The sequence below is a fragment of the Liolophura sinensis genome, chromosome 13 (genome assembly GCF_032854445.1).
Source record: "Liolophura sinensis isolate JHLJ2023 chromosome 13, CUHK_Ljap_v2, whole genome shotgun sequence".
Classification (NCBI taxonomy): domain Eukaryota; kingdom Metazoa; phylum Mollusca; class Polyplacophora; order Chitonida; family Chitonidae; genus Liolophura; species Liolophura sinensis.
In genome coordinates, this window is record NC_088307.1 from 1,061,365 (window position 1) to 1,073,505 (window position 12,141).

General features: G+C 41.8%; 1 protein-coding gene across 1 annotated transcript in view; it reads left to right on the top strand.

Moving 5' to 3' along the window:
* Positions 1-10,185: 10,185 nt before the first annotated feature.
* The window catches only part of LOC135480207 (uncharacterized), a 54,724-nt gene continuing 52,768 nt past the window's right edge, over positions 10,186-12,141 (top strand). The window contains 2 exon segments of the mRNA XM_064759979.1: positions 10,186-10,398; positions 10,400-10,518. Coding sequence (XP_064616049.1) covers positions 10,321-10,398; positions 10,400-10,518 — 197 coding nt within the window. The 5' untranslated portion in view covers positions 10,186-10,320.

Genomic DNA, 12,141 nt, shown 5'->3' on the forward strand with positions numbered 1-12,141 from the left:
TGGCGTGCTAGCCAACTGGGCTACAGAGGCCGCCATGGTAAAATTGGTAGACAGGTTGTTATTCTATACCTGCAATGTGGCTCATGGACGGATACTGTGAGATTGTTAATCATAAAAACATGTACAATATCCTGGTATCAAAACAATGGTTCAGCGCATTCAAGGTGCTGCAGAGGAAGCAAATGACCCAGGGTTTGGGTGTGATTGGAGGAACAACTCAGCTGACAACACGGTTTGGGTGTGATTGGAGGAACAAATCAGCTGACAACAGGGTTTGCGTGTGATTGGAGGAACAACTCAGCTGACAACAGGGTTTGGGTGTGATTGGGGGAACAAGTCAGCTGACAACAGGGTTTGGGTGTGATTGGAGGAACAAGTCACCTGACAACAGGGTTTGGGTGTGATTGTGGGAACAAGTCACCTGACAACACGGTTTGGGTGTGACTGGAGGAACAAGTCACCTGACAACAGGGTTTGGGTGTGATTAGAGGAACAACTCAGCTGACAACAGGGTTTGAGTGTGATTGGAGGAACAAGTCACCTGACAACACGGTTTGGGTGTGATTAGAGGAACAAATCAGCTGACAACAGGGTTTGGGTGTGATTGGAGGAACAACTCAGCTGACAACAGGGTTTGGGTGTGATTGGAGGAACAAGCTAGCTGACAACAAGGTTTGGGTGTGATTGGGGGAACAAGTCACCTGACAACACGGTTTGGGTGTGATTGGAGGAACAACTCAGCTGACAACACGGTTTGGGTGTGATTGGGGGAACAAGCCAGCTGACAGCAGGGTTTGGGTGTGATTGGGGGAACAAGTCACCTGACAACAGGGTTTGCGTGTGATTGGAGGAAAAAGTCACCCGACAACAGGGTTTGGGTGTGATTGGAGGAACAACTCAGCTGACAACAGGGTTTGGGTGTGATTGGGGGAACAAGTCACCTGACAACAGGGTTTGGGTGTGATTGGAGGAACAACTCAGCTGACAACAGGGTTTGCGTGTGATTGGAGGAACAACTCAGCTGACAACAGGGTTTGGGTGTGATTGGGGGAACAACTCAGCTGACAACACGGTTTGGGTGTGATTGGAGGAACAACTCAGCTGACAACAGGGTTTGGGTGTGATTGGAGGAACAACTCAGCTGACAACAGGGTTTGGGTGTGATTGGGGGAACAAGTCAGCTGACAACAGGGTTTGGGTGTGATTGGGGGAACAAGTCACCTGACAACACGGTTTGGGTGTGATTGGAGGAACAAGCTAGCTGACAACAAGGCTTGGGTGTGATTGGAGGAACAAGCCAGCTGACAACAGGGTTTGCGTGTAATTGGAGGAACAAGCTAGCTGACAACAAGGTTTGGGTGTGATTGGGGGAACAAGCCAGCTGACAACAGGGTTTGGGTATGATTAGAGGAACAACTCAGCCCACAACAGGGTTTGGATGTGATTGGAGGAACAATCCAGCTGACAACAGGGTTTGGATGTGATTGGAGGAACAACAATCTTCAGTGTATACACAAGAAATAGTTAAAATCCCGAAGAAGTTCCAGCGTTCTATTTGTGCCCTGTGAACACGCCATTTACAAATGTGAAAAGTTCAGAGAAATGGAACCAGAAAACAGATTTTGAGTTGACAAGTGTTTAAGTTGTAACTATTCTCCCCCCAAAGGCAAATGTTTGTCCCATCCCAGGATTGTTTGAAGCTGTTGGACGTTCCTGTCCAATTTGTGAGTATTTTCCACAATAATACTACCACGTGACTAAACACAATATAGCAGCTCAAGGCGATTTATGTAGACGGTAAGATACCGAGTTGCATCCCTCTAAACAAGATAAGGTGACCTTTTTGCAATCCATGCTGTACCTGAAGCACTGGATCCCCACAAGGTAAAACGAGGTAAAGCTAATCAGCCATACGTCGTCAGCGTGTTTACGTATGGACTTAAAATGGGCCTTTCAGAAACTTTCGGATGGTTGTGGGTTTCCCAGGGCTCTGCCCGGTTTTCACCCAGACAGATCTAAGGATCAAAACTCGGGTAGAAAGGTTCTAGAAGGTTTAAACTTGTGAGTCCATAGCCAAGAATGTGAGTACCAAGAATTCGATGACAAGTCGCCTCGGGTCTCTGGGCAAAAGCTTAAGCAGAGATCCGGTACTATTTATAAGATACCGCGAAAAAAAAAGAGAAAAGAAAAGAAAAAAAAGACTTACAATCTAGACGGCAATGCACTGAGGTCGCCCATACGGCACAAACAAGAGGCCGAAAATGGGCGGCTTAGTTGGTCGACTTGGAAAAAGGTCAGAAACCTGAGAGCACGAGGAGAAAACCCAGATGTACGAAGAAAAAAGTGCAAAGCTGTACCAGCTTCGCATTTTCAGGTTTCTGCTTCGTAGCTTTCGTCTTGCAGTTTCACATTTTTAACACACAAGCTTTCGCGTTTTCCTCCTTTACCCTTTCGTATTTTCGCGTTAGACAACTTCGTCTTTTGGACTTTCTCGTCACATTTGTTGAAACAATACAGTTGCACATTCTTTAAAACTGAATTGGAAACTCCTTATGAGAGCTTCACTAGAAGGCTTGTATTTATGTGTGCAGTTAATTATGGGCCGATTGCAAATATTTACAACAAGGTGTCGCCAATTGTGATTTCCGGCGACTGTCTGCTTCTAGTGGTTTCGAGATGAAAAACCACGAGAAATAATACCTGTCTGACAAACAGGGCGGTTAAAAAGTTTTCATGTTCTTGGCCTGGTCGTTACACATCTTCGTTTTTCTGCCGATTTCTCTGCGGTCAGTATACAGGCGTTAGGCAAATCACTGAGAAAGATTCCTTCTGTTACTCCGCTCACGAATATATATGCGCAAGACCAACCCAGTTCTCCTTCCTGCACATTTAGGGTATGACCAGACCAACCCAGTTCTCCTTCCTGCACATTTAGGATATGACCAGACCAACCCAGTTCTCCTTCCTGCACATTTAGGATATGACCAGACCAACCCAGTTCTCCTTCCTGCACATTTAGGATATGACCAGACCAACCCAGTTCTCCTTCCTGCACATTTAGGATATGACCAGACCAACCCAGTTCTCCTTCCTGCACATTTAGGATATGACCAGACCAACCCAGTTCTCCTTCCTGCACATTTAGGATATGACCAGACCAACCCAGTTCTCCTTCCTGCACATTTAGGATATGACCAGACCAACCCAGTTCTCCTTCCTGCACATTTAGGATATGACCAGACCAACCCAGTTCTCCTTCCTGCACATTTAGGATATGACCAGACCAACCCAATTCTCCTTCCTGCACATTTAGGATATGACCAGACCAACCCAATTCTCCTTGCTGCACATTTAGGATATGACCAGACCAACCCAATTCTCCTTCCTGCACATTTAGGATATGACCAGACCAACCCAATTCTCCTTGCTGCACATTTAGGATATGACCAGACCAACCCAGTTCTCCTTGCTGCAGCTTTAGGATATGACCAGACCAACCCAATTCTCCTTCCTGCACATTTAGGATATGACCAGACCAACCCAATTCTCCTTCCTGCACATTTAGGATATGACCAGACCAACCCAATTCTCCTTGCTGCACATTTAGGATATGACCAGACCAACCCAATTCTCCTTGCTGCACATTTAGGATATGACCAGACCAACCCAATTCTCCTTCCTGCACATTTAGGATATGACCAGACCAACCCAATTCTCCTTCCTGCAGCTTTAGGATATGACCAGACCAACCCAATTCTCCTTCCTGCACATTTAGGATATGACCAAACCAACCCAGTTCTCCTTCCTGCACATTTAGGATATGACCAGACCAACCCAATTCTCCTTCCTGCACATTTAGGATATGACCAGACCAACCCAATTCTCCTTCCTGCACATTTAGGATATGACCAGACCAACCCAATTCTCCTTGCTGCAGCTTTAGGATATGACCAGAAACACTCAGTTCTCCTTCCTCCATTCATCACATATCCTCCTTAACAATGCGAGGTGTTCACTTGCGAATGGGACATGTAGGAGCAGAAAAACACTGAAAATGTAGTCGCAAATTCTGGACCGTGCGCCCTTGCAACTTGGCGAAAGGCATAGTAAGAAGCTGTGTTCTGTGTCGCAAAGTCCGTGAAAATCCCTATACAACTAATGGCCGACCTGCAGTCTGAATGTTTAATGCAATTCGCACCTCCTTTCTTTGTAACAGGTGTGCACTTGTTTGGACCTTTTAACTTTAGGCACGGAAGGAACAAAACTGCTTGGGGAGCAGTGTTCCCGAGTGTGACATCATGTGCAATTCAGCTTCAGGTGGTTAACGGTATGTCAGCCGCCGACTTTTTGCATGCTTTTGGAAGATTTGCTGCTCACTACGGACAGCCAAAAACGCCCATTTCTGATAACGGAACCAATTTTGTCGGAGCTCAAGCCGAGATTCGGACAGCTTGTACAAGAGGAACGCGGACAACTTGAAGACTTTGCTTCACTGCATACAGCGAAATGGATCTTTAGTACTCTTCACAGACCACATCAGTGTGGCCTTCTAGAGAGCCTGGTGAAACAGCTGAAACAGGTATTGACTTGGAATGAATTGACCACAGCATTCGCAGATGAATGTCTCGTTAACTGGAGACCTATGGGTTATGCGCCGAATAATCCCAACGATCCACAGCCTCTCAGTCCATACAATTTCCTCCTTAGTCGAGCTTGGCCAGATATCCCCTCCGGTTCGTCAAAAAACTTCATAACCGATCTGAAGGACTAAATGGCAACTCATTGTTGGTATTCGTAAAGCGTTTAATTGATGTAAATGGCGAAATGCGCCATAGGGGTATTTTCAGTTCTTGTTCCTTAGATTTGTGATATACAAGTAAAAATATTATACTTCTTTGAAACCAGTGGAAAGTTAAAGCTAGGCCTGTAAGAAAAACTGAATTAAGCAAACCTAGCTTTAAGGCCCATTCTGACAATGCGATTTATAGTACCAACTTATAGCGTTCGACAAAAATCACATGTAACATGGCGTATGCCACTTGAGGATACCGCGTTTATCTCGTTCAGTTCCGTTCCTAAGCTCTGGCACGAGTGTCACGTTTGTAATGATGAGCTGCTTACTGTAATTAACATGAGGTATAATTCATAGTAGATCTTGGCAGATATAGTAAGCAATAAATTGTTCAGTTTCAACGAGTGGCACACCAATCTGATTTTCTCGGTACAAGCAATTGGTTGTTGACAAGCTTCGATTGATAGGCCTAACACAAGGGGATGTAACTTATAGTGGAAAAAATTGAAGAGATCTGATTGGCCAGTGGATACGATTTTTGGTATGAGAGGTTTCTCTATTTCTTTCAACTAGCTCACAACTTGTCGAAACGATTCTGGTGTTCTGACAGTTCAACTAGGTTGTGCGCTACAAGTTGGTTCCACAAATTGCACCGGTGCCTGAGAATTGGCCTTGTGGGTCTGTTGTAAATCTGACACATTTGATCAGCAGACCATAAAGTCGAGTTCAAAAGATTAAAATGGGGAAAATTCACTGAAAGTTCAATGTTTCAGATTTAAAAGGTTGTTGACCATCAAAAAGGCGGTAAATGTTTCGGGCTTGCAATTTTGAAGTGAAAATGCCTAGCAGATCTGAATTATGAAAGGAAATTATCTAACATCACGATTATGATACTAACCTGTAGCGTTCGACCAAAATCTCATGTAACATGCAACTTGAGGATATCGCATTTTCCCCGTTGAGTTCCGTTCCTAAGCTCTGGCACGTGTGTCACGTTAGCACGTTTGTCATGATGAGCTTTTTACTGTAATTAACATGAGTTGTAATTTCATAGTAGATCTTGACAGATATAGTAAGCACTAAATTGTTTGATTTCAGTGAGCGGCACACCAGTCCGCTTTTCTCGGTACAAGCAATTGGTTGGTGACACAAAGGGGTGTAACTTATTATAAAAAACTGAAGAGATTTGATTGGCCAACGCAGGCGATTTGTGGCATGAAAGGTTTCTCTATTTCTTTCGACCAACTCACAACTTGTTACCGGTTATGTTCCACCACAATGGAATTATTCCTCACATCAAAAAAGAATTTTTAACAGTTGAGAATAAAAATAAATGTCACTGAGATATGACATTATTTTTACTAGTTCCTTTGATTTCTTAGCAATCAAAATTTATTACAAAATAAAATATCTGAAAGAAGTCTTGAAACCTGAGTTGTTTCACCATTAATTGGCCCTGTCTTTCAATACACAAGACGCCACGATATGGCTGAAATATTGCCGATGTGGCGTTAAACCATAATCATTCATTCAATACACAAGGTGAGGGTTCAATACCAGCCTTTAGCAGGGACCTTGGTGACAACAGTATCACACAGTTAAAGGAATATACCTCTGAAAATCGAAGTAAGCATCACTAAGCATCACACTTATTTTGGGGGATTTTTGTGAAGAGAGTGCGCTGACACATTTGACTTCTAAGGTGGGCTTTATGGACCATACCATAGAGGTTAGGAACTGTGACGTCACAGGAAGCTTATCCACCTCTAATCACAACACTGAATGTTGGAATAACTCTTTCTACCCATGAGTGAAAGGTTACTGATCCCTAACATTCCTTCCTTCCGGTGAACATCTGGAAAAAAGGTCATTTGACGCCTTCGCTACCGTCATTAGGGCTCGTAAAGCCCATCACAGTTTTCAAAAATGTTAACGCCCATAAAAATCTGAAAAATAAATGACAGTATTTTTGTGCATAATTTTGCCTTTAGTTGCCTTTATGATATACCTTACTTTGTATTTTAGTTTTCTTTTACTTTATCCATTTCTTAAGATGTGGTGTGCTTGTCATCACATTACATATGAGAATGAAGTTTCTTAATAACTTGGCAATTCCCGGTTGTTTACCCCAGACATCCCAGTTTCCTCCATTCACAAAACAGACTTAAATTGTATGTGATATTCCTGCAAATTGTACTCAACTATGTTTTGTTTATACTGAACTTAAAATAATCCTTATTCATTCTCATAGGTGTAAATTACAAGGTACAGTGGTCCTGACATATTCATATATATGCTTCTGATGTTTGGAAATTCTGTAGTTCATAACACTGAATATATTGACTAAACTCATGCAACTGGAGATAAATAATCAATTTTTGAATAATTATGACTATCAGAAATTTCCAGAATTATTGATAGGGTCACTGCCCTGGAGGGATATAAAACTGCCATACAAGATAATTACAAAGTACTGGAAAATGTGCAAGTGTTTGAAGAAAACTAGTGAAGCACGAATTTGAAAATTTGTGTCAAATATCACAAATACTCACACATAACAAGGATACTCTTAATATGGGTGGCCTAAGAGTAATAAACAAATTTTATCCTCAACTAGAAATGTACAATATTTCACTTCTAATTTATAGTACCTTTATAGACTTAAGGTGCACACCTCAGTGTGAGGTATAGATGAGGTGCATATGGTCACCTCATGTACACTTCATTGTCAGGTATAGATGAGGAGTACACAAAGTATACCTCAGAAACTTTGAAAGTTAAAATAAATAAATGATGTATCTCAGGTACACCTTAGAGCCTTTAAGAGTTTTAAATAATTATGTGATGATGTCCCTTGGGAACACCTCAGCCACTCGGAAAGGCCAAAAATAGGAAATCAGACTAAAAATTTTACTTCAAGCAATATGGTGTTAACAAAATTACAAATGTTTGTGCATGTGCAAAAAAACAAAAAAATGTTAACTACATAAATACAAGCCCTTGCCTTTCACTATATGGATTTTCCATGTGTTTTTTTTGGGGGGGGGGGCAAATATTGACCAATCAGAAAGCATGTATATATTTTCACCTCGATTATTCGCAGATGGCTGCCCCTAACAATATGCATGTCATTGTATAGGCTGTGGGAAGACAAACCCAATTATGCATTGACTGAGGCTTCCTGGTGCAGAATTTGTAACGTGTGAGCACATGAAATGCTGTAAATTGCAAGGGAAAGGGAATAGCAATAAACTTCGATCAAGCGGCTAGAAAGCCTGATATAAGTGTATCTTACTGTTGTTGTAAACTAGCAGATTTACAAATAGGTCAACTGTAAACAAAGAATTGCACTTACAAACTTACAACTTGATCTATAATTTATACAGCCAATATGTAAGTATTTTGAGGTTATTTCCCATCAAAAGTCAAAACAGTGTGTTAAATGTGAGTTACACAAGACACATCCACTTTTGGCTTTAAGCATATACCTCATCTTAGCTCTGCTGAGCTGTGATTGTGTATACTATCACAGCCCTGTCCTGTTCCATAAGCTTGTCATAGTCGTCTGAGATATCAATTCCAGGTAGGTGTTCCCATGTGTCATCGCTAATAAATCCACACAAGCATGAAACTTGTGGAAACTGGATAACTTCTAACTCCAACCGCCATGTTTGAATGCACACTCCGCAAAGTCCATACAAGGGAGATAACTACTGGCATTAATAGCCATTAGCATATTTTGAATTGCTTTTTTAATCTGTTCTCTTAGTGTTTGGGATATTTTCAATAATCAGTGTTGATTATGGGTTCCCTCTGGGTTATTACTGGTGAGACTGATCCTGGACAATTAGCCAGTTGTATGCTTGTGTGGATGTACTAGTGATGACACATGGGAACACCTACCTGGAATTGATAGCTGAGATGACAATGTAGTATATTGATTTTTTTTTTTGATTGGTGTTTTACGCCGTATTTCACTTATATGACGGCGGCCAGCATTATGGTGGGCGGAAACCGGGCACAGCCCGGGGGAAACCCACGACCATCCGCAGGTTGCTGGCAGACCTTCCCACATACCGCCGGAGAGGAAGCCAGCATGAGCTGGACTTTAACTCACAGCGACCGCATTGGTGAGAGACTCCTGGGTCATTACGCTGCGCTAGCTCGCTAACCAACAGAGCACGGAGGCCCCTGTAGTATATTGATGCCAGAAGGGAAGCATAGAGGTGTTCAAGGTAATCTTATGTACATGACAGGGCTGAGATACTATACGTAATCACAGCCCTACTGAGTTAACCTCGGCTATAACTCAGGTACACCTCGAGTACACCTCAGACAATCAGTTTAATACTAACTACTCTTTCCACGGACCGGCATTGCTAGCACAGTTGGTAGAGCGTCTGCTTCGGGAGCAGTAGATCCAGGGTCAATCCTGGATTGAGTCACACCTAAGACGTTAATAGAGGAAGATGAAGCTTCCTGGCTTGGCGTTCAGCATGAAGGGGATTGTGCAATTACTGGTTAACCTGTATCAGTATAATGGCTTGGGCAGGGTGACTTATTTGCCTTTGGTATGTCGTCTCAGTGAAGCAGTACTAGATAAAAGAGCGGTGGAAATCAGTCCTGCAACTTCCAAGGATTCCTTCATCGTCATATGACAGTTAAGTGCTTAAGTAAACTGTTAGGTACGACGTTAAACTTCATGCACTCACTCACTCACTCTCTCTCTCAATCATTCACTCTTTCCATGGTACATCTCCATTCTGGAGTACTTGAGGTATTATTTTGCACAATTGGCAGTGGGCTACCTTGTACACCTTTAGTATACCTCATACTCCTTCAGTATGCCTCATATACACCCTCAGAGATAGTACACCTCTGATGTATCTCAAATATGTATTATGCACTGGGTCTTTGAGAAAAGCCTGGGGCTATCTTATTAGGCAAGAAAGAGCTACGTAGGTATCATTGAAAAGATCCGGCTATTGAAAATTATACATATACAGGTTTTATCACAGTAATCTGTTGAATAATGAATACATTGCATTGTTAGCACACAGTGTCTTTAATTCGGAGCACCTCGACTTTGCCTATTTCACATTAGCTTTTAGGCAAGAAATTCTAACTGGAGCATTAATCATGAAAGATATGATAGTTTCAGTTTATTGTAGTACTTTGAATTGTAGAAATCAGCAAAAATCAGGCATTTCACCCAAATGATTTCATGCTATATATCACCTCCTGCTCCTTGCCAGGAACGCGGGTGCTCGAAACCGTGAATTATTATTTTCTTAAATGTACACTGCCCATGGGCGCTGACATCTTGGATCTCACGTTTCATGCATTTTCTCGCGCGCACTTGCGAGATCGAAATGACAATTGAAGGCGGCGTTAGAAACGGAAGCTGTGTCTGGGCTTGTCTCTTGTCAACAAAACAGTCCAAAAAATGAAGTGAACTCTTTCGGTGAAAAAATAAAGCCGTGTCCCGAATGAAAACAGGAGATGAGGTGTGAGATAAGGGCAGGAGAATGAGTTGTCAGTGGGGAGGAAGTGACTACTTGTCGGCGTTGATGAGCGGTGACAAGCGGTCACACACCGCATTAGAAACGACTCGTCGATGACCTGCACTCGGACAAAGATCAAGCTGTTAACACTTTCCTCAGTCATTCCGGATCCGAAGACTTTCTCTGGGGACTTGTCAAACTCGTGGCCAATGGCAACTCCAGGTTTGTCGAAAGAAAATGTCTAATAATTTATGTCTTAAATGAATTATAAGAGCCAGGTGTACATGGATGTTGTTCAGTTTGTACATGTATACATGTTTGTGTGTGACATAACCAGTCTAGCCGTCTTATGGCGGTCATGACCTCATGCACTACTGTAGGCAATAGGAGCGCTACTTCCTATAAAGTACCATTGTTTTGTGTGAATAAATAAATAAATAAATAAATAAAAATATATATATATATATATATATATATATATATATATATATATATATATATATGCCTATGCATACATTGTAAAATCAACAGCTTTGACCATATCAGTCTTTTCCCTTTTAGTCTTTTTTATATTCCTGTTTGTGGTATGTACATGGAAATATTCAAATTGGAGTGTTAACATATGTGTGTGTATGTATGCTTGTGGTTTAAAGTGGTATATAACAATTTTCCAGTTATATGATGACTAGAAGTCAAGTAGGTGTGTGTACATATAATGCCTCTTCTTGTGGCAATGCCGCAAAAGTGCTGTTGCCACTGAAGTAGCATGCCGAAGACAACATGCAGGCATGACACTCCACCCAGTCACATTATACTGACAACCATGCAGTCATGTTTCCTTTCTCTAGCCTCCCAGTGCTGAGCGCCAAGCAAGGCAGAAGAAAGTTCCATTTTTGAAGTCTTTGGCATGAACCGACTCGGGTTTGATCCCTTTGTCTCCTGATTCTGAGAGAAATTAAGCTAGTTAATTATGACAAAGTGCACACAGACGTGCACACATGCAGCATAATTCGGTCACAATGTTTTAGCATGTATTAATATATCATATCAACATGTGACATTTCTTAATGATTTTGCTGGGATGCTGGCTTCGTCATCAGTACTGCACCGATATTATCCTACTAAGGTAACTGTATTTAAGTTTTCCACTTTAAAGGTATACTCTGTACATAGCTACATGTATGTATGGACTTACATGTATTTGTATGCATTATTAGGAAGTTTCAGTTTAGGAATTGCTTGATACATAGTGTAGCATTATCATGATTTGGTCATGGTGGTAAAATGCATCTGGGGTAGCATTATCATGAAGTGGTCATTGTGGTAAAATACATCTGGGGTAGCATTATCGTGATTTGGTCATGGTGGTAAAATACATAGGGTAGCATTATCATGAAGTGGTCATGGTGGTAAAATGCATCTGGGGTAGCATTATCATGATTTGGTCATGGTGGTAAAATGCATCTGGGGTAGCATTATCGTGATTTGGTCATGGTGGTAAAATACATAGGGTAGCATTATCATGAAGTGGTCATGGTGGTAAAATGCATCTGGGGTAGCATTATCATGATTTGGTCATGGTGGTAAAATGCATCTGGGGTAGCATTATCGTGATTTGGTCATGGTGGTAAAATACATCTAGGGTAGCATTATCATGAAGTGGTCATGGTGGTAAAATACATCTAGGGTAGCATTATCATGAAGTGGTCATGGTGGTAAAATACATAGGGTAGTATTATCATGAAGTTGCCATGGTGGTAAAATACATCTGGGGTAGCATTATCATGAAGTGGTCATGGTGGTAAAATACATGCAGTAGCATTATCATGATTTGGTCATGGTGGT